Raw genomic sequence first — 22,185 nt, 5'->3', positions numbered from 1 at the left:
CGCACGTGACCCTAAGCGCGCGAAGAGCCAACACGCATGGGCGCATGCGCGACCTGATGGAGACTGCTGAAGAATTTCCGAGCTGCGGCACCGGGGCAAGCCCAACACCTACTGTGGAGCACCCACAGGGGACACATCTCGAAGAACCATCGTTACTACACAGGTGAGTAACTTCTCTTTGTCTGTGATGATGCAAGTGTTTCTGGATCACTGTGGGGGACTCTTCACTGACTTCAGTATTGGCTGGTCAGGACAGGGGCATGATGCTTACATCTTTAAGAAAACAGAAATGTTAAGAAAGCTGCAAGCTGCTTCTTTCCCAACCAGCAGATTACTGATGGTGGTGCTGAAATGCCAATAGTGATTGTAGGGGACCCAGCCTACCCCTTACCTGACTCAGGGTATTCCAGATGCAGTTCCTTCTTATTCAAATGGCATTGCTGCTGGCTCTTTCCCTGCATCCCCCACACAACCTGATCATAGAGGCCCAAATTTCTACAGTTGGTCCACAGCCGTGGCTGCACGGCATCTTCTTTTGCTGTCCAAGGAGATCAGTATCTCCTGTGTACTCCAAGCCAAAGCCATCTGGAGTGTGTAGCTGTCATGGTCAACTGAGCAGATGCACAAAACCATGGAGAGCTGCTAGGTATGCTTGCCAAGCTGCACAAACAAGAGAAGACATTTAAAAAATGTTGGGGCCATGGGGGCGAGGGGAGGGTATCTTCCGGTCTCTGTGAGCCTTCACTAGTGAAGTTCATAATTGTGACCAGAACGGTCGGCATTCGGCATTGTGGGACAGCTCATGGATGACTATTAGGGTTGCCTTAATTGATGCAACATGTAGACAAGATGCAGGTGGAGAAGGTTGAGCAGGCTCTCCTGCTCCATGGAAGTTTGCTTCAGTGAAACCAAGCCAGAAGCTGTAGATTTTCACCTTCAGCCACTCCCTTATGTACGGGTCTCCTATTCCCACTGGTTTTAGAGCTAGCAGATCATTTCAGTAGAGCCTCTTGAACTTTGGAGAAAGACAAGCTATCCTCCATTGTAACCCAGAGGAAGAAATTCCTGCTCCCAGCCAGCATGTAGACAAGGTGTGTGCTGAGATGACTGAGAAGGCCACCAAATTGTCACCCTTCAACCCTCCCTACAAGCTGCTCGATCTGACATGGCTCAGCTGCTGTGAAAAGTGCCAGCTACTGCAACCCTGTGATGCAAATGAGTCATTTGTCTTGAGTGGCATCAGCTCATTCCTCATTTGGTGCAGTTGGTTTCCACTCACTTAGTACAAACCCAGCAGCACGGAATGAGGTGAAATGATTAATTGCAGTGCCTAGGAGATGGAGCTATCGCCTCCTCACTTCCAGCCCCCAGGGTCCCACAGGTGGTCATAAAGTGGCTGCTATTTTTCATAGGGAGACAGTTGGGATACATGCCTGCAGACTGTACTCTTAATCTCCCTGGTAATGTGCTCCCCCTCACGCAAGAGCTGGTGCAGGGAATGGTGAAAGATACAGCCCGCAGTCAGTTTTCAAAGGGGTAGCCCGAAGTCCTAAATCCTCTCAGAAGAGCATCTCCCCTCTATATCTTCTAATGAGGACAAATCTCTGAAGTTTGAGCTTTGAGTCAGCTAAGCCTCCCAGAATTAAGCAGGACTAAGGGATCTGATTTCACAGGTGCTTACAGTTTTAGAAGATAAACTCTCAAGAGAGCAAACAAACCCAACAACTTACCAAGCTGAAAAACTGCATGATTCTTCCTCACCTGGTTTACGAAGGCACCATAAATGTGGAGAAGGAATTCCCTATCATAATATATTTGTAACAAAGGACTTAAAAGTGGTCATTAATGTGCATCACATGAAGCCTGTCCACAGTCTCCTCAGTAAAAGCTATGATCATACCAACAGAGGGAGCATTCTTGCCAAACCTATGCACAGGAAAATAAGATCCTCAAATCATAGGACTGGAAGGGACCTCACTCAAGGCAGACGTAAGTGTTATCTAAAACATCCCTGACAGGTATTTGTCTAATCTCCTCCTAAAAATATCCAATAATGGAGGTTTCACAGCCTCCCTAGGCAATTTATTCCAGTGCTTAACTCTTCTGACGGGGGTTTTCCTAATGTCCAACCAAAACTACCCTTGGTGCAATTTAAGCTCATTTCTTCTTGTCCTGTCCTCAGAGTTCAATAAGATTTTTTCCCCTCTCCTCCCTTGTAACAATGTACTTAAACTATTATTGTGCCCTCCGACCCCCCTGAGTCTTGTATCCAAACTTAACTAACATTTTTGCATGGTATTCATCATTCTGAACTTGGATGCAATAGCCTCAGCCTTGAGAGTATTCTCTGCAATCTCTTCTTGTGCAGGTCTGGATTCAACTGGAAGGCTATTGTTAGAATGCAACCCCCACATACGCCTACCTGCTCACTCTTTTACAGGACTAATGCTTCCTCTGGCCAATAGCTGTGCATTCAAAACTTCCAAAATATGTTCCATGGCAACTACAGCTCCCACTGAAAAATGAGAAAAGCAGGTCTGAGATTATTCCAAATAGCTACAAAACAGTCACTGAGGTTTTAGACAAGGACCTTCCCTACTTCCAGTGAGAGAATCTTAAAACAGGTTCCAGTTAAAGATTACACATTAGGAGGGAAGGAAGGGAGGAGAGTTGGACGATCCAGGATGATAGTCTCTGGGAAATAATGCAACCTTAACAGTTCTGCTTTTGAGATTTCAAAGCCTGCACAGATCCCTCTCCTTACTGAGGAGTTCTTCAGGTGAGACCCTCATCTAGCACCTTGGACAATGGGTGCTAGAGATAATTCCTGAAGATTATTCAGTAGAATTTGCTGTCTCATTTGTTCATTCATTCTCCAAAGTAAGTTAGATTAACCCTACCAATAGGATCTTTATAGTATTAGATGAAAGAAAAAGTAGTCCATCTGCTACACATTGGAATGATGCCCTGGGTGACATGCCTGTTCTCTCCTCCAGACAACCTCCCAATCTCATGAGGATCCTCACTAACAGCCACAGTCCATATCCCAGGAACACCAGTCCTGGAAACTTTCCCTGCAACAAAGCCCGCTGCCAGCTTTGTCCACATATCTTCTCTGGAAATACCATCACTGGACCTAACTAGGTTACTCACAGAATCACGGGCACTTTCTCATGCTCCTCTACTAACATCATATATGCCATCATGTGCCAACAATGCCCAGATGCTTTGTATATTGGACAGACTTCTAACTCCCTTAGACAAAGGGTCAACGGGCACAAAACAGACATCAAAACACTCCAGATCCACAAACCAGTTAGTCAGCATTTTAATGGAACGGGACATTCTCTCAATGACCTAAAGGTATGTGTGTTACTGAAGAAGAATTATCGCACCGTTCTGGAAAGAGAAGCAGCTGAGCTGGCTTTTATATTCAAATTCGGCACATGAACACATGATTTAAATCGTGATGGGAACTTTTGAGTCACTATAGGGGCTCGTCTGCATACTTGGCTCAACCTAATTCTTGACCCTCCCCCCACCCTTCCACTCTTTGATTTGCTCACCTTGATTATCTTTTTCTGATTTGTCCTCCTTGCTTACTGTTTTTGGTTCTCTGTGTTTTAAATATTGAGTAAGTTCTGGTCTGGCTATGGTCTGAAGAAGTGGGTCTGTCCCACGAAAGCTCACCTAATAAACTATTTTGCTAGTCTTTGAAGTGCTACTTGACTGCTTTTTGTTTTGATAGTTCTATAGAGAGTCAGATATTTGGTAAGGGCATAGTGTTTTTTGTGGCAACAAGTTCTTGAAAAAATCAGTGGAAATACCGATATCCGCCATTGCAGCATTCTCTTCTGTGGTAGAAAGACCTTAATATTTATGCTGAAATGATGTTCATAATGCTAGTATACTCATTATGATTTTAGGTCATGACAAGCTTGTTTGCATCTTTATTGAATTTTAGGATGTAGTTAACACTTGTTAAATACAGGATTCTTGGAGAATATACTGGTGCTGCGAAGACTTTCTGACATGGAGGGTCCGAGAATGAAAATTGCTATGTAAACCGTTCCCAGTTCTTGAGTGTGATGAATATGAGAACAAAAACATGTAACCTACTTCCTAGCCATGTAAAAAGCCCTTTGCTATTGTAAAAACCAGTCATGTAGCTCTTTCCTCCTCACTGACCCCAGCTGTTAATTGGGTTGGCCATGCTCTACTTCACCCAAAGCCACTGGGCTTTGAAACAGGAATTAATTCAGAGCTGTCCTTTGTTATGAAGGGGGCAAGATTAGATTATGACAATGACTCTTCTGGATTTGTTTTATTAATACGGTTCTATAAAGTTTTTGTTTTTCCTGTTGTATAGGGATATCCCAATGCCGCTAGTCAGCTCAGGAGTGGAGCACGGTAACCTGAGAGAACTTGCTTTGGCCAGGATGAAGGATCTAGGGACACAGGTAAAAGACAGGCAACCTGATGCCCGGGAGGGGCTCCCTGCTGGCATCTGAACAACTAATGATTGTGTTTGTGAACAGGGGGAGAAAACTGGCAAAATGTGAACTTTAGGAGCCAAATTTGCTTCTCAACTAAAGGTGACCTGCGAAGGAAAATATTCAGATTTTGTACTTATTATTTTCTGAGAGGTAAAATATACCTCAAAGTTTTTTCCATAAAAAGTTGATGTTTTGCTTGATTTCTACATTAAAAATTTAGATTTCCCCAGCAAGATGCAGGATGATCAGAGAACAAAGAGGTTTGTGTCATTTTGGCTGGTAACGAGATTTCTAAAGTGAGAGAGACATATTTTATTCAGGCTGTTTGTAGCATTTTAAAAAACATATTAGAAAACTTCCCAGGAACACTTCCAGCAAAAACAGAGGTGGTGATGAGACTTTATATTCCTATTTTTCAGAATTAAAGAAAAAATTTGTAGGCGGGGGAAAGTCTCCTTTATACATAACGAACTGAAAAGGGAACCTCAGTCCTATTTGTTTTTCTTGGCAGGCTACCTTTAAGGAACTGAATCACTAAACATTTCTATCGTGTGGATGACAACCAGTCTGAATTTACTAGGACAGAAGCTTGCAGCTGGTAGAATAAGCAACTGAAAAAGTTTGTCATGTTGTCACCTGAAGTACAAGATACCAATAAATATTCTTGTATCTGCCTGAGAACTAACATAAATAAATTGCTTATTCTAAGGGCTGAGATAGTTGGGAGTGGATACCTACAGGAAACCTAGGTAGTTTAGTTACATGGGTTCATAATTAGAGGGTGCCCAGGAGTCTCAACTCTGCCCCCTTGGCAATTTCAGCTTTTCTTCTCTGTTCTATCTGTGTGGCTAATAATACTTGAATTACTGATTGGGGCAAAGAATTGGAGGTCACAGTCCTGAAAAATGCTGTACATACTCAGGAATAGGGCTCTTAAGAGTGAGGAATTGGCTGTCTTCTGCATGCCATTTATCTAGTCAGGAATTTGTAAAGCAGAGTAGACTCTGCATATAATGTAAAGAAGGCCAGATTTAACATAATCATCATATAAAAATAACATATGCCAATTTTTATGGCTATAGCCAAGTAAATTATTTCCGTTTATAAGATAGTCTGAGTTTGATTTTTTTAAAGCATCGTAAGGAGTGTTGAGGTGCAAGCAGGGTCATTTGGATGCTCTAGAAATCAAGTTCTCAAAACTCCCAAGGCTAATCCATCCTGTACATCTGGAGGACACCTGACCAGAATTAGCTCTTTGTCTTCTGATGTTCGTGTGTGACATGCCTATTTCGGCATTAAAAATCAGTTGTCCAGATTTACAAGTTGCCTGTTCAAGAATAGTGCTGGCACACTAAGATAAATTTTTCCTGTTCTAAATTTCTTTGGTGAGGGACAGGACCTGACAGACTAAAAGCAAGGAGTATATTTTTAACAGTGAGACTAACTATTGCAACAATTTTCCAAGGGTTGTGGTGGATTTAAAAACTGCTCTAGGAATTTTTGTGAGGAAGGTCTATGGCCTGTGTTTATATAGGAAATCATACTGTATCAGGGCAGGCAAGAGATGGCCTGTGGGCCAGATGTGGCCCACCAAACCTTTTAATCCAGCCCGGAGTCCATCTGTACAGCTGTGGAGGGGAGAGAACTTCAGGTGCTGCCCCCACTTCCAGCAAAATCTCTCAACTGCCATGGGCCAGTTTCATGCACTGTACCTGCCCCCAGCAAAATCTCTCCGCTTCTGTTGACTGGAAACCGGCCAATGGGAGCTTAGAGATTTTGCTGGATGTGGGGCAATGCAGCATGATTTCTCAGCTCCCGTTGGCCGGTTTCTGGCCAATAGGAACTGAGAGATTTTGTCGAGAGTGGTGGCAGCGTGTGAAGCTCCTCCCCTCAGCACAGAGCCACATGGAACAGCCAGTGGGCTGGGCTGCTGGGCGACAGGAAAGCCTTCCTAGGAGTGCTGCTGGCCAGGAGCTGCTTAAGTAAGTGCCACCCCTCCCCTTCCGGTCAGAGCCTGCTTCTGGCACCACACCGCAACTGCTTCCCAGACCTTGCACCGCTGCTACATGCCTCCCCCAGGCCTGAATCCTCTCCTGCACCTTATCACCTCCCAGACCTTGCACCCTGATACCCTGGCCTGGGTCATAACTCACCCAACTCCCTCTCAGACCCTACCCTGCACCCCAGTCCCCTATTCAGAGCTGCCTTTAACACCCAACCTCCATCCCAGACCCTACACCCCATCCCTAGAAAAGTGTGGCCTGTGACCACGTACCAAAATCTTAATGTGGCACGCATCAAATTATTGCCCATCCTTGGACTAGAATCACTAGAAGAATTCAAGGTTCTTTTCTGGCCGTGGAATCTATGATAATGCTAAATTTTTTTCGCTCTTTCATTTCTGTTGACTTTTTCCTCCAGTCTCTTCTATTTGCCAATCAAATGGTATCTTTTCTCATGAGATACAATGGTTGTTCAATGAATTGGTTCTTATCAGCATAGATTTACGTTTAGCACAAAGTTCTTTTTCTAAGGTGCATTAAGAACGGCTCAGTGAGCATTTCTATTTTGAAGTCTATTTATTCAGATTCTACCGGTGTAAGACAGGCTGTTTTAACTTAATTTTGAGCCCTTAGGGTGATTGAAAAGCTTAATGTGTCTGAGCCTCATGTCTTCCTCCGTTTGATGCAATTGTTCTCTCCCTCTTTTCCAAGTGTCGTGATGTGAGGACAAGAGAGGTTGGAATACAGGAGATTCATCACAAAGTGAGACCGTATCAGGTGAGATTGTTGCTTGCTAGGAAGCCTCAAACATGACTTGTATGAAACATTTGGTAGGAAGGAATTGGGGGCTTAGTTATGCCACCAGTTCTACGACACGCCTAGGGGAGCTGCCTCCATTTTCTCATCCGTTTTCACAGCACGTTTGAGTGTTACTGTTTTAGCTGGTGATGTTTTGCTTAAAAGTTAGGACCGCCATGATCAGTAACATAGCAATAACTACCTCTATTTTAGCTTTCCATTGCAGCAGCAAAATCCCCAGCTGACTCAGCTGTTTCCACTCCTTGCCCCCATATCGTTTTTCCCCCTTAGTGAAAAGTATATTTTACAAATATATGAAGCGAAATACTGAATAGAAAGAGAGGTGATCGGATGACCGGGGGTGGGGAGAGGAAATCATCTGTTCTGTTTTCTCCCTCTGTGGCATCGGCCACTGTTGGAAGACAGGATATTGGGCTGAAGGAACCTTTGGTCTGATCCGCTATGGCCATTCCTATGCTTTTAATTATGTGAAGTTGTATAATGTATGTGCATAGATATATATGCATATAGATGTTTGGCGTCCATACCAATACCTACATTGTTATATGTGGTTGTTCTCTAAAACAAGTACAAATAATAAAATCAATGAGCTACAATAAAGTAACTAGCAAATATATATGGATTTAAATCTCTTTAGAAGATGAAGCATATATTGTGCCCTTTATTTTAGGATCTTAAAGCTTATCACAAAAGAAAGGAAAACGTCCACAGAGAGATTAAATTATATTTTAAGATCACACAGTTACTTAAGAAGATCTGAAAACCAAATCTGTTTTCTTAGTGCTTTATTGTAATGACTAGACCATGCTGCCTTCCAAATAATTATGGGACTTTTAAAATCCAGTTTATCATCTAATAGTTCACATATAGGATGGCTCTGTCACATGTTTCTGTATTTTTAAATATAAAAATCATGGCAGACAGAAGTTTCTTCTTCTTCCTCTACATTCAGTCTTGGATCAGCATTGCACTTAAGTGCATGTTTGGCCTTCTATAATTTGTCTCTGCATGTGGGGGGCAGCTCTTATTTTGCAAGCCAGGGATAGTCAGTGGCTTAAATGCTGGTTCCTGATCCAGCTTGTCATTGTAAAGACTCAAACAGAATAGAAAGCTAGTCATCTCACTGGCAAATACATCATGGAAACAAATTTTCTAATGAAAAATAAATTCTATCGTAGATTTTTGCTATTAGACTTAAAGCACTAACCTCATGGATTCAGTGTGAAGCAGGACATGCAGCCAGTCCGTCAACTTCCCTGTTACTTGTCCTCTGGCAATTAAGCAAACTATTTTTCCTGTAGACTTAAGCTCTTTTATTAGTGGCTTTAAGCCATCTTCAGTTGTAAACTCCATGGGTAGTAAGGGAAGAGCCCACAACAGCATTTTCAGAGTAACACTCCCTTTGTTAAAATTGTCTCTCCTTGGTCTAGATAATGACAGTCCCATGCCACTGAATCTCCAGAAAATCATACATCTGTAGCAAGCTAGAGATAAAATGTATGAAAAGCTATTTGTCTGCAGCTCCACATATGGTCTGAGAACTCGTTGTGCTAGGAGCTGTACAAACACTGAACAAAAAGACAGCCTCTGCCCCAGAACATGAGAACAGCTATATTAGGTCAGACCAAAGGTCCATCTAGCCCAGTATTCTGTCTTCCAGCAGTGGCCAATAACAGGTGTCCAAGAGGGAATGAACAGAAAAGGCAATCATCAAATGATGAATACCCTGTCACCCATTCCCAGCTTCTGGTAAACAAGAGTCTATGGACATCATTTCTATCCATCCTGCTTAACAACCATTGATGGACTTATCCTCCGTGAATTTATCTAGCTCTTTTTGAACGCTTTTGCAGCCTTGGCCTTCTCAAAATCCTCTGGCAAGGAGTTCCACAGATTGACTGAGCACTGTCAGAAGAAATACTCAATTTTGTTTGTTTTAAACCTGCTACCTATTAATTTCATTTGGCAACCCCTATTTGTTGTTATGTGGGGTTTGCAATCTGTGTATAAGACAGAGAGAGAGAGGGGAGTACAAAGAGACAATATCAGTCAGCCTCAAAGGCAGTAGTCTCAGCACACCAGCAACCCAGCCATTGTCAAGCTTGTTATAGGCCTCTTGGCAAAGTTGAGTTCTGAGGAGGATTGGGAAGGATGGTCATTAGTAAGTTTTGCAGATTACAGGGTGTTCTTCCCCAGCATGAATGGCTGCTTGGGAGAAAGCACCAAATTGCTCAATTGACAGTTTAGGAAGTGGGACATTAAAACATCAGCCGATGGCATTTGATAATTTGGTCTGATGAGTTGGTGATATTTCCCTTGCCTTTAAAAATTGACAGAGTAGGTCATCTTAGATCTAATGTAATTAAACGTATTCACTGAAACCACTTAAGATTATAAAAAATGTATAAAGTTCACAAAACTTTGAAACCTTTTGGTTTAGTTGTCTTAATATTATTTTCTCCCTCCTTTCTTTAGCTGTGAATTAATAAAACCTGCTTAAAGAATGAGTCTTTAACTTAGACTCAGTCTTACAATGAGGATAGATTTTTGCTTTCGAGGAGCTCGTAGCAGGAGCTGGGCATTAGCATGTAAATTCTTTAGAGTAAAAATCTGGATTCTAGTGTTGATGCTATATAAATAACAACGGGACTGCTGGATCAAGTTTTTGCTTTTCTTTGAGGATGCTTCACATCAGTGGTTTCCAACACACTAGCCACATGTGGCTATTTGGTCGGTTGAGTGTGGATAGTTGGCTTGAACAGTAAATATATTTTCAGAATAATGTGACTACTTCACTATAGTAGTGGCCCCTATAGTGACTACTACTACAGAACTGGTTGGACACCAGAGCTCTACATATTCCTTCTCTTGGGCTCCCCTGGCCAGTACAACTCGTGAGTGTCCATTGGTAGCATCCACCTCAAAGTAACCTTCATTGTCATTATAGGAGTCTGCGTCTGCCTTATTGTATTATGTTATATGGTAGCAGAAATCTTGGTGAATTCTGCACACATTTCTTGTCTCTCTTTTCTGGAGCCTCTCTAATTTCTCCACATCTTTCTTGAACTGCGGTGCCCAGAACTGGACACAATGTTCTAGCCGAGGCCTAACCAGTGCAGAGTAGAGTAGAAGAATGACTTCTCGTGTCTTGTTCACACACACCTGTTAATGCATCCCAGAATCATGTTTGCTTTTTTTGCAGCAGCATCACACTGTTGACTCATATTTAGCTTGTGGTTCACTATAACCCCTAGATCTCTTTCTGCCATTCTCCTTCCTAGACAGCCTCTCCCCATTCTGTATGTGTGAAACTGATTGTTCCTTCCCAAGTGGAGCACTTTGCATTTGTCCTTATTAAACGTCATCCTGTTTACCTCAGACCATTTCTCCAATTTCTCCAGTTCATTTTGAATTATGACCCTATCCTCCAAAGAAGTTGCAACCCCTCCCAGCTTGGTATCATCTGCAAACATAATAAGCATACTTTCTATGCCAATATCGAAATCGTTGATGAAGAATATCACGTGAGACCATATCAAATGCTTTACTAAAGTCTAGGTATACCCCATCTACCGCTTTTCCCCTATCCACAAGGCTCGTTATCCTATCAAAGAAATCTTGGTAAATTCTTGGTGAAATTTTGCACTCTCTGGCACTCTCTAAATACGTTCTGGGTGAAAGTGTTCAGCACTGAAGAGTGAGAGTGTCATCTCGACAACTGTATTTTTCATTGAAGTATGACACATTTTGTCTTTAGATAAATGCTATTGTAAGTGTCTCAGCTCTTATTTACTGCTGCTAATATCTATCTAGAATGAAACTGGGCTTTAAGAAAGCAATTCACACGTCTTATGGCCTTTAACGGTGTGTGGATCCATGAAATTGGTTTTGGTCTATTCACTGTGTTCCTCAAATTATTTTTAACGGGATTTTCTTTTCCTCCTGCCCCTCTGTTTTGTTCTCTTTGAATAGGTTGAGTTAGTTCGAAGAGACTATGTGGCAAATGGTGGCTGGGAGACCTTCCTGTCCTATGAAGATCCAGAACAGGATATTCTGGTTGGCCTTCTGCGTTTGCGAAAGTGTTCGGAGGAGTCATTCAGACCTGAGTTGAAGGGAGGTGTTTCTGTCGTTAGAGAGTTGCATGTGTATGGCAGCGTGGTTCCAGTGAGCAGTCGTGACCCTTCCAAATTTCAGCATCAGGTATCCTAAGTAACCTTTGTTGTCTTTTTAAATACCCCCTCCTGCCCAACTCTTTTGTATTAGAAAGATGAAGAAAAATTGGTGACGATCTTGATGAGACTGGCCCTTAAGTTACTTGAGTGAGTAACCAGCTCTGACAGAACCAGAGTTGAATTTGCTCCCCACTCTGTATTAGTAGGTTAAATTCCTGCTGCCACTAAAGTAATTGCTTTCACTAAAGTAATTGAGTACATACAGTGGTTCCATGGTTGAAAGCATGGTATACTTTTTCTCTACTTCTGCACAGCCATGTGGTCTGGGTTCATATTCACTAACATTAGTTCAGCCTTTAAGTACTGAACACCCCTGGTTCCTAAACTCCCTCTGAGGACTGAGGGGATCAATTCATCACTAACACACAGGTGCAGGAGTTGCACTCAGATATTGTTTAATCTGTCTAATAGGGTGAGAAGAGTGGGCTGGAGAGAAGGTGATGGGCATATGAATCAGTCCTAAAAACATAAAATTCATACAAAGTATTTTAAAAGTTAGAAAAATCGTCAGCCTAACATTTTCTCCCAATGAAAAATTGCACATACCAGGGCACTTTACTCTTCCAGGATGGTCTGAACAGTTTCTGCTTAATATCTTGAGCTCTAGTGATTCGTAAGCGTGACTACAATGAGCGTTAGTACGTCATAGGCCATGAAATCTCAATTTCCTATCCGTTTTAATTTGCTAGCATTCGGCTCAGTTCAACTGATTTCTTTTGCTTTGTTTTTTTCTTATGATGACCCCTTTTTCTACCTAGGTTTTGAAATGTTAATTATTCTACAGTCAAAAGCATTTTTTTTTAATGGCTGGTGCCTTACTGCCCCCCGGTCATCACTGTCAGACAAAGTGTTGCATCCTAATGCATTTACACGGGGAAAAATTATTAAATAAAACGAAGTTAATTTAAAACATCAGCCCTGAGGCTTTCTGATGCAAAGAATAAATTGCTTGCTTTTTTATTTTTTTTATGCTTGATTTAAGGGCTTGAATTTACCAGCACAAGATCCAATTCACACTCTTTCTACAATAAGCCAGAAGATGTTATAGGCAGTAGAGGGAAGATGCATGTAATTTTCATTAGAAAGTCGCTGGAAGGAAGTTACGTGAGAAACAAGTGAAACATATTTGCTTCCTAACTTGATCTTAATCTACCTTAGGATACATGTGAAATGGGGCCAGGAAGTTTTCCACAGTGCAAAACCAATGACGTATATTACTAAAGAATTTTACCAGATTGTGTAAACTGATGTAAATTTTTCAAAAACAAAAATTAAGGTGAAATCTCCTATTTTTGGTGGTAACAATAAGTTGTATGCTGTGTTTAAATACCTACCACTAATAAAGACACAACAAAAGTTGCTACGTTATAATTATGACTATATCATTTTATATTTAAGCACTAAAAATGTCTTGAACTCCATAAGGTTATTAAACACAAAAACATGGAGCTAATTTTTGCCCTTCATTTTTATTCTGCCCACCACGCAGCAGTTTTGATGCACTAAATATGATTCTACAGAAGCAAAGCATTTCAGAACAGTCCAAACATGTTGAATTTTGTGTAGAGGGGCTCTTTCTTTAAAATGAAACACAATTTTATTTGTTTCCAGTCGTACCCATGCTGTGCCAGGTTGTGCATTGATATAGAACAAGGCTTGGTCCGTGCTCCAAAGAGATTACTATGCACTTTTATGGTGCTTTTCATCTTAGCATGCCAGTGCCTTATGAACATTATTATTAAGCCTTACAGTACCACAGGTGGTAGTAAGAATAGTTCAGGGGCTGTGGGAGACTCATGTTAATTTCCTGTTCTATCACGGACTTACTGGATGACCCAAGCCAAGTCACATATCTTTTCTTTGCCTCAGTTCACCATCTGTAAAATGGTCACCCCAGCACTGCCCTGCCTTATGGAGGCAATATAAGGATAAATACATAAGTGATTGTCTGGTACTGAAATCCAAAGGTGATGGGGGCCATACAGAGAGGTAAAATAGATTTACTTTATGAATGGGTAAAGTGAGGCACATAATTTAAATGACTACTTCAGGACTGGTGAATTGTCAGAAAATTGCTGCAAAGGTGAACTAGAACTAAATCATTCTGACTTCGGTTCCTTTGTTCTGACTGCTAGATAATACTTGCTGCTACCCCTCTGAGCACAGAGAAAATGTCAGCGAGGGGAAGACAAGCTTGTTTCTCTGGATCGTTGTAGGAGACTTGTACCATTTGTTCTAGCCTTGTGCTTTCACAATAAGAAGCACTCAGATGCCAAAAGACTCACAGAAAATAGTAGAGTATATCTATAAGTAATTTCCATTGTAGAAACTTTGAGTGTTTCTTCAGTATAAAAGTTGATGTTTGCTGCAGTTCTGTTTTCTGGCTGTTACCCTTTTCCTTTTCTCTTTCCAGATATTAAACTTTTTATCTCTCTCTCAGTGCCTAAATTTCTACCTTGCTGTATCTTTTCACAATCTTTATGTTTTTATTTCTCTCTCATTTCCTCCTCTCTAGGGATTTGGTATGTTGCTAATGGAGGAAGCAGAAAGAATAGCCAAAGAAGAGCATGGGTCGTGGAAAATTGCGGTCATTTCAGGTATTTTTGCGTAGTTCTTCCTTAAAACTTAATCTATAAATAATTAAATAGAGGGGGAAAAAACCACCTTTGCTCATGCAGAGTTAGGATTACCCAGTGACAGATTGACAGATTGCGCCTTTCCAGAATGTCAAATTCGGCAAACCAGGAAGTACAATTAAGGTGAATGCCAGTGTAACCTTTACTCTGCCCCCTGGAGTTGGCAGTAACCAATGATAATTATCTACATGAGCTCCAACTGCATTCACTGTGATAGATGTAACTATTGAATTGTGGAGGAATAAATGGTAGCAGCTTGGGAAAGAGATGATTCTGATATGAGGAGATCTGAGTCTGACTGCCCTGATCCCAGTTTATAGGTTGGGATCCCATTCAGTAGCTGAGTACCTGGGTTGTCTTGCTAGAAGTATTGTGAGGTGGAATGTGAGAACAGGCCGTGGATTTAATGATCACTATGAAGAATTGTAGATTTAGGTGGTATCCCTCTGTGCATGCATGAAGGTATTGAAAAAGGGTAGGGAGGGAAAAGGGGGAAGGGTCAGTGTTTGAGCATAGTCCAGTGTAGGTATCTCCTGTCCAGTATAGCAAAAAGGCAAAGCGAGAATGTGTGTGTGAAGGGGACAGTGAGGCATTGCTCCAAGAGGGTATAACTAAGGTTTCAAGGGGATTTATCTTAAATATTTAGTTCCTGGCTTTCAGCAGTGTGAGTTTGCTGAAGCTGACATTCTGGAAGGACACAAGCCTCACCAGGTAACCTTTGTTTTGCATTAACAGCATTTTTTGCTGTTTGTTTGCCTAGTTGTTTAACCAGAAAGAGAAGTCTTTATTGGCAGGAAAAAGCTGGGAGCATAGAGAGATGAAGCGACTTGACCAAGATCACACAACAGGCCAATGGCACAGCTAGGAATAGTCCTAGTCCAGTGGTCTTTCCAGTAGACCACAGAGTTGCTATGTGATTCCTCCAAGCCCCTGCTGTACATTTTGTTCTAGTAGAATAGGCATAATGGTCATGCTTTGAAATGTTTGTCATGAGGATGCAGTGTAGTTGTAGCTGTGCCAGTCCCAGGATATTAAAGACATACTGTGGGTGACAGTCCAATAAAACATATTTCAACTTCTTGTGGTGAGAGAGATAACGTATGATTGCTGACAGGGCTGGTGAGAGAAATCCCATTCATGTACACATCACAGGCCTCAATTTACTGGGAGGTCACATACTATTTCAGGCTCGGTCTGCGCTTAAATTTTAAGTGAATGTAGCTACAGCGCTCAGGTGTGAAAAATCCATATGCCTCACACTATAACTATGTCAGCCTAACCTCTGGTGTAGCTGCAGCTGGATGAATAGCACAGTGCTTCTGTCGCTCTTGCTCTGGCTTGGGGGTATGGGTGTCCCTGCAGTGACGGTAGGAAAACCTCTCCACCCGAGTGGGCAGCATATGTGCTGTGGGGTTATGCCAGTGTAGCTACGCCGTTATTGTCCTCATAGTGTAGACGTGGCCTTACATATGTAACCCAAGCTGCACTCTGAGCTGGGACCCTCACTTCCACTGCCTCGTTCCTGCAAGGACTCTCGCCCCTCAGCTGCACTTCTCCAGCCAGGCTCCAGGTCCACTTGTGTGCCCTCGTTCAAACCAGGCCACTCCCCCACACACCCTGGTCAGCCTTCCCACCCCACCAAGCAGAGATGTGTGTCTGATCTACCCTTGTTTCAATTTGTGTTGTCTTCATTCCGCAAACCCCGGATCCCAGCTCACAAGGGCTACGTCTACACGTGAAGCCAACATCGAAATAGCTTATTTTGATGTAGCAACATCGAAATAGGCTATTTCGATGAATAACGTCTACACGTCCTCCAGGGCTGGCAACGTCGATGTTCAACTTCAACGTTGCGCGGCACCACATCGAAATAGGCACTGCGAGGGTACGTCTACACGCCAAAGTAGCACACATCGAAATAAGGGTGCCAGGCACAGCTGCAGACAAGGTCACAGGGCGGACTCAACAGCAAGCCGCTCCCTTAAAGGGCCCCTTCCAGACACAGTTGCACTAAATAACACAAGATACACAGAGCCGACAACTGGTTGCAGACCCTGTGCCTGCAGCATGGATCCCCAGCTGCCGCAGCAGCAGCCGGAAGCCCTGGGCTAAGGGCTGCTGCCCACGGTGACCATAGAGCCCCACAGGGGCTGGAGAGAGAGCATCTCTCAACCCCCCAGCTGATGGCCGCCATGGAGGACCCGGCAATTTCGACGTTGCGGGACGTGGATCGTCTACACGGTCCCTACTTCAACGTTGAACGTCGAAGTAGGGCGCTATTCCGATCCCCTCATGAGGTTAGCGACTTCGACGTCTCACCGCCTAACGTCGAAGTTAACTTCGAAATAGCGCCTGACACGTGTAGCCGCGACGGGCGCTATTTCGAAGTTAGTGCCGCTACTTCGAAGTAGCGTGCACGTGTAGACACAGCTAAGGAGAGGCAGGTGGAAGGGCTCAGATCCATGGAGCAGGACAGGCTTCCCCAAGACCCTAGTGCACCCACACAGAAGGGGAGAATTCAGGGCTGACAGGCCCCCTGCCCCTATCTAACTTCCTCTGATACCTTCACATTCTCCAGTCCCTCCCAGTTTCCTAATACCTTCTTCCTTTCCCAGTTCTTAGTCCTGAGCACCTCTTCTCTCCCCTTCCACCCATTCCCTTGTTACTGTATGCATTGGAACCTTGCCTGAGGTAGTACAACTCAATCCCAAGTTGTACCTGCTTATTAAATCTTCAAAGGCAAAGCTCTTTAAGAACTCTGATACAGCAAATCATAATTATACCATAGCATCGCTCCCGGCTTAAGTGTCTCTTGTTAGTTGCCTTTTATTGAAGATGATCAGAGACAGGTACTCAGACATCGGGGATTCAGTTCTTCAGTATATCCATCTTTTGATGCGTTTATTTGGAGAGTTCCCCGCCCCACCCCTATGAATGATGAGTAAATTTGATATTTCTAAAAATGATGGAACAGCAGTGCAGGCAGGTCCCCAGAGAGCCTTTTAACAATGAACCTCATTCCTGAGCGGCAAAACTCCACTTCAGAGCATGGTCCTGGGACTCTCTTGAGTGCAGACTGGAAGCTGTCAGTCTCTGAACCAGCCTGTCAATTAGCATCTAATATGGACCATGAGGGAGCGGTCATGCAAATTATATGTTACTTCTTTACTAACCAGAAGGCTAATTGCACACTGAAATTTTAATCAGTGATGTATTTTAGACCATCGAGTGTGTCATGGAACTTTTTCCTGGTATGTAGCCCAATTGTCTCTCATCCTCTTCTGCCTCCCATTTCATTTTGATCCTTATAACTGTATTTGGTACTTGTAAAATGCACCATGTTCACTGTGGAGAAGCTCTGAGTACTCCGTTCATACGTGGAGCGTGTATGGCAAAGGGAATGGTAGTGTTAGTTGCTTAATCTTTACCTTGTGCCTCTATCTTGCTCCAGATCACCTCCAGAAGTGGAAGCAGGATAGCCTCCTTGGCCAATTCAATCTTTGTACCTTCCACGGAGACTGCAGATGAGGGCTATGATTATTACCAATCCTAATAGTAGTTTTTGTTACTGTTTTTTTAGCCTATAGGAGTTAGACTGAGATTCCCAATGCAGGAGTCCCTAAGCACTGCACCCTGTCCTCAGAAAGGAGTGACTCTCACTCAGCAGGTAAAACGGGAAGTTTATTGGTTGACAGAGGCACAGCTCAGTACAGAGGTGTCAGTACAGCAGGCGGAGACAGTCATTCCAACCCATCTTGGGGAGATGAGCCCAAGGGGTGCCCCATCTGGGGTTTAGCTTCCCCCTCAACACAGGCTAGCTGCCTTCCCCCTCTAACTGCCTCCGATTCAAAACCCAGCTCAGCTCTTCTGTGCTCTTTGTTCAGGACAGAGGTGTTATCTGCCAGCTTAGGTTACAGCCCTAGGGGGTCATCCTTAACCACTGTGAGCTGCTCTATCTGTTACACGCATCCAGCCTGACTCTCACACACCCACCCCAGACGCCATCACATCTACATATAGGATGCTGAGCAGTCATCGGATGGTCATGAGTGTTAGTTACACACTACCAACCTGGATCTGGATTTGAATCAGGAGGCTACAGATGAATGATGTTGTAGCTTACAAACACACTGAATCCTTGAAAGTTTGCTTTAGCTCTTTCTTAAAAGCAGAAAAATGTACCTCTACTGGGGGAGGAGTTGAAAGAAAAGCTGTAGCAGGCAAAATATAAAATCACAGGGAGAGGAGAGGAGAGGAAAAGAATGCTAAGAATTTGTTATTGCTCAGTCAGATGTTAAGACAGTAAAGTTTGGGGAACCAGTCAAACAAAGTGTTTGGAAAACAAACAGAAACCTACAACACTAACCAGATAGACGTGCAAAGAAACAATTTCAGAGGGCGTTGGTAGCTAAAAGCTTCTGTCTAGGTAGACACTAATCAAAATTTTTTCACACATGCTGGCAGCCTAACTGCACTGGTGGTAAGTAATTTTGTATCTGGATTGTGTGAACCTTGAATTGTTTTGCAATAGATATTTAAAATTAGTAACGTAAGGTTAAACTTTTCTAGTGCCAAAGTAAATTTGAGCTGCATTTTGATTTACGGTAACATACAATAGGAGAACAGAACTTCACTAGATAACGTTCCGCAGGTAACAGCTGGAAGGTATCTGCTCTTTGCAGATTTAGTTGTTTTTTCGTTGTGCTGACACTGTAGCCTTGAATCCTACACCCTAGATGATGGTGAGCATAATCCTAAAATATGATTTCATGATTTTTCCAATATGCAACAAGACAAAATGCTTTTACAAATGCATTCAAATTTACAGCAAAAGTTACTGTGCTGGCATAGCTGTGTCTCAAGCAGTGTAATGCAGTTTGCTTGGGTGCAGCCTTAATTAGTAATAATAATGTTGGAATGAACTACTCTATTAATGATCACAGTTCCTACTATCTGGACAAACTGGAGAAATGATTTGAGGTAAACATGATGAAGTTTAATACGGACAAATGCAAATTACTCCACTTAGGAAGAAACAATCAGCTTCATTCATATAGAATGGGAAGCTACGGTCTAGGAAGGAGTACTGCAGAAAGGGATTTAGGGGTCATAGTGGACCACAAGCTAAATATAAGTCAACAGTGTGATGCTGTGCAAAAAAAGCAAACATGATTCTGGGATGCATTAACAGGAGTGTTGAGACCAAGACACAAGAAGTCGTTCTTCCATTCTACTTAGCACTCATTAGGCCTCGAGTGGAGTAATGTGCCCAGTTCTGGGCACCACATTTCAAGAAGGATGTGGAGAAATTGGAGAAAGTCCAGACAAGAGCAACAAGAATGATTAAAGGTCTAGAGAACATGAGCTTTGAGGGACAACTGAAAGAACAGGACTTGTTTAGTTTAGAAAAGAGAAACCTTAGAGGGGACACGATAGTGGTTTTCAAGTACCTCAAAAAGGGTTACGAGGAGGAGGGAGAAAAATTGTTCTCCTTGGCCTCTGAGGATAGGAGAAAGAGCAATGGACTTAAACTGCAGCAAAGGAGGTTTAGATTAGAAATTAGGAAAAACTTGCTAACAGTCAGGGTGGTTAAACGCTGGAATAAGTTACTTAGGGCGGTTGTGGAATCTCCATCGCTGGAGATATTTAAGAGTGTAGACGGACACCTGTCGGGGATGGTCTAGATGGTGTTTGGTCCTGCCGAGAGGGCAGGGAATTGAACTTGATGACCTCTTGAGGTCCCTTTCAGTTCTAATATTCTATGATTCTATATCACTTAAGAAGCTCCTTCGCACACCAAGCCAATGTAATAGTGAGGGCTGGAGAATACAGTCAAATGATGGGAAGAAAGAGATGCTTTATGTCCTTGAGGAAACTTTACTTAAAGGCACATGGTGAAATCCCATGACTCAGGCTACATCTACGCTACGAGATAAATTCAGATTTACAGCAGTAAGTGCAATATTACAACATCACTGTCTTCGCTGTAGATACCGTTAGCTTGATTTAGGGAGCAATAATATCGATATCATAACATCGTCCAAACCGGCTGGTTGTAGAGACAAGTTTGAATTTAAAAATCTGAGTGAAGGCCAGTGTGGAAGTACCATATCTTAAAATTGAATTTATTAGCCTCCAAAAGTGTCCTGTGTGTATCCCACAAAGCTACACAGTTACACGCTGTGTATGGCCACTTCCATCTCCACTGCTGTCTGGGTGCACAGGAAGTAGGTCACAAGAAGTCCACGAATTTGAATTCATCACCCGCAAACCCAGGAAATACAAGAGGTGCCCAGAATCAAAAATTTCTTTTACCCAGCACATCGCGCTGCATCGGTAGCCATTGCGTCCGCATCAGGAGCCATTGCATTGGTAGCCATCTCTTGCAATCATGAGCACTCAGGGCAGTAATATGCTTAGTTCTCAGTGTTGCAAGAGAGCTCCAGCATGGAGGCATCAGGAGATTCTAGATCTCCTTGCAGTTTGGGAAGAGGAATCAGTGGTGTGCAGACTTTGAGTGTTCAAGAGAAATGTGGACCTATTTTAGAAGATGATGTGTGTGGTGATTGCCAGAGGTTACTCCCGGGACTGTACGCAATGCCATGTGAATGTGAAAGAACTATGTCAGGAAGCCAACTAGTGGTCTGGGTCGTCTCCAAAGACCTGCGGTTATTTTGAACAAGTGCACATTATTCTTGAGGGGGACCCAACCACATTGTCCCCTCTGAATTTTGACACTTCTGGAGGCCCTGTTCTGGAATCTGGGGTGAGCTGAGAGGAGCTGCGTGGCCAGGATGAAGAGACCAAAGGAGAGGAGGATGGGGTCAACCAGCAGGAGCCCGAGGAAGCTCTTCCTGACAGCCTGGAGCTCTTCAGAATAGACCTGAAGCCAGTCCCCTCTATGCCAGTTCCTGAGCCACCAGAGCCCAGCTGTTCTGGTGAGTATTTTTTTCTGAATGCTAGAAGCGGGCTGAGGCTGGGTATAGGTATGGGAATGGGTGTAGGTTTTCTATGGGTCTGTGCTCATCAGAACACCATGTTAATATTGCTGGGGATGGAGCACTTCTCCTTTTTGAAGATCTCTGTGCAGGCCTCATCCAGATCCTTTTGTATTTTTTGCACAAGATTTTTGGGCCGGCTTGACTTATTGTGATGTCCACAGTAGCACACCTTGCCATGCCAAGCAACCAGATGGCGATCAGGTGTCATGGCACCACACAACATTTTGGCAAATTTTCCGGGATTGTGGTCACACAGGATGAGCATCTCTTTTTTTTCGTTACCTGTTATTAGGAGGGTGATGTCTTCTTTGGTCACCTAAAGAAACACAGAAGTTTGAATTGGATTTATTTGCAATGTTCCCTGCCCTTTTACAATTCCCTGGCGCTCACTGCCACACCACGTGGCTGGTGGCTGCTCAGTGACCCTCCCGCCCCCGTGCACCTGGCAGGTTCTCCAGGCCTTCCCCCCTCCCATTTCCTTCCCCCCCACACACACATTTCTTTTCACTTTACATGGATCCCTCCACATCCAACCATCTATGTAGCTGGAATCGAACCCTTCCCCCTTGTCATGTGGCTGCCAGGCTGTGTGGTCTCAGACTCCATGCACTGGCAGTCACAGCACAGGTGGGTTTTCCCTGATTTACGTGGCCTTTCCTCTGATGAGGGTTGCTCCAGGGGCCATTGAGCAACATTTTCGCCCGGCGTATGACTGGAAAAGTTCCCCCCTGCATTTCTTGTCACTTTGCAGGGATCCCTCCCCATGTAGCTGTCCATGCATCGAACCCTTCCGCCTCGCCATATGACTGCCGGGCTGTGCAGAGCCTGGTCCTGCACACCTGCATACTCGCCACAGGAGGGTTTTCCTTGCAGAGGACTGCTCCAAGGAACAGCCAGAAAAGCTTTTCTCCCTGCTCCAGGACACCAGCCTGCTTCGCCTGCTTTGCACCTCCTATCCCCTTGTAAAGTGAACAGTAGCTTACCATATGCACAATCAA

The 22,185-nt window shown here is 43.4% G+C and overlaps 1 protein-coding gene across 1 annotated transcript in view; it reads left to right on the top strand.

The window, feature by feature from the left end:
• ELP3 (elongator acetyltransferase complex subunit 3) overlaps window positions 1-22,185 on the top strand; it is a 175,546-nt gene that overhangs the window by 120,027 nt on the left and 33,334 nt on the right. The window contains exons 11-14 of the mRNA XM_074991456.1: window positions 4,370-4,460; window positions 7,211-7,276; window positions 11,291-11,518; window positions 14,066-14,147. Of these exons, the coding sequence (XP_074847557.1) occupies window positions 4,370-4,460; window positions 7,211-7,276; window positions 11,291-11,518; window positions 14,066-14,147 (467 nt within the window). The remainder of the gene's footprint in view (window positions 1-4,369; window positions 4,461-7,210; window positions 7,277-11,290; window positions 11,519-14,065; window positions 14,148-22,185) is intronic.

The sequence above is a fragment of the Carettochelys insculpta genome, chromosome 3 (genome assembly GCF_033958435.1).
Source record: "Carettochelys insculpta isolate YL-2023 chromosome 3, ASM3395843v1, whole genome shotgun sequence".
Classification (NCBI taxonomy): Eukaryota; Metazoa; Chordata; order Testudines; family Carettochelyidae; genus Carettochelys; species Carettochelys insculpta.
Note: the sequence above shows the minus strand (reverse complement) of the source record. Positions and strands in the feature narration are given on the sequence as shown.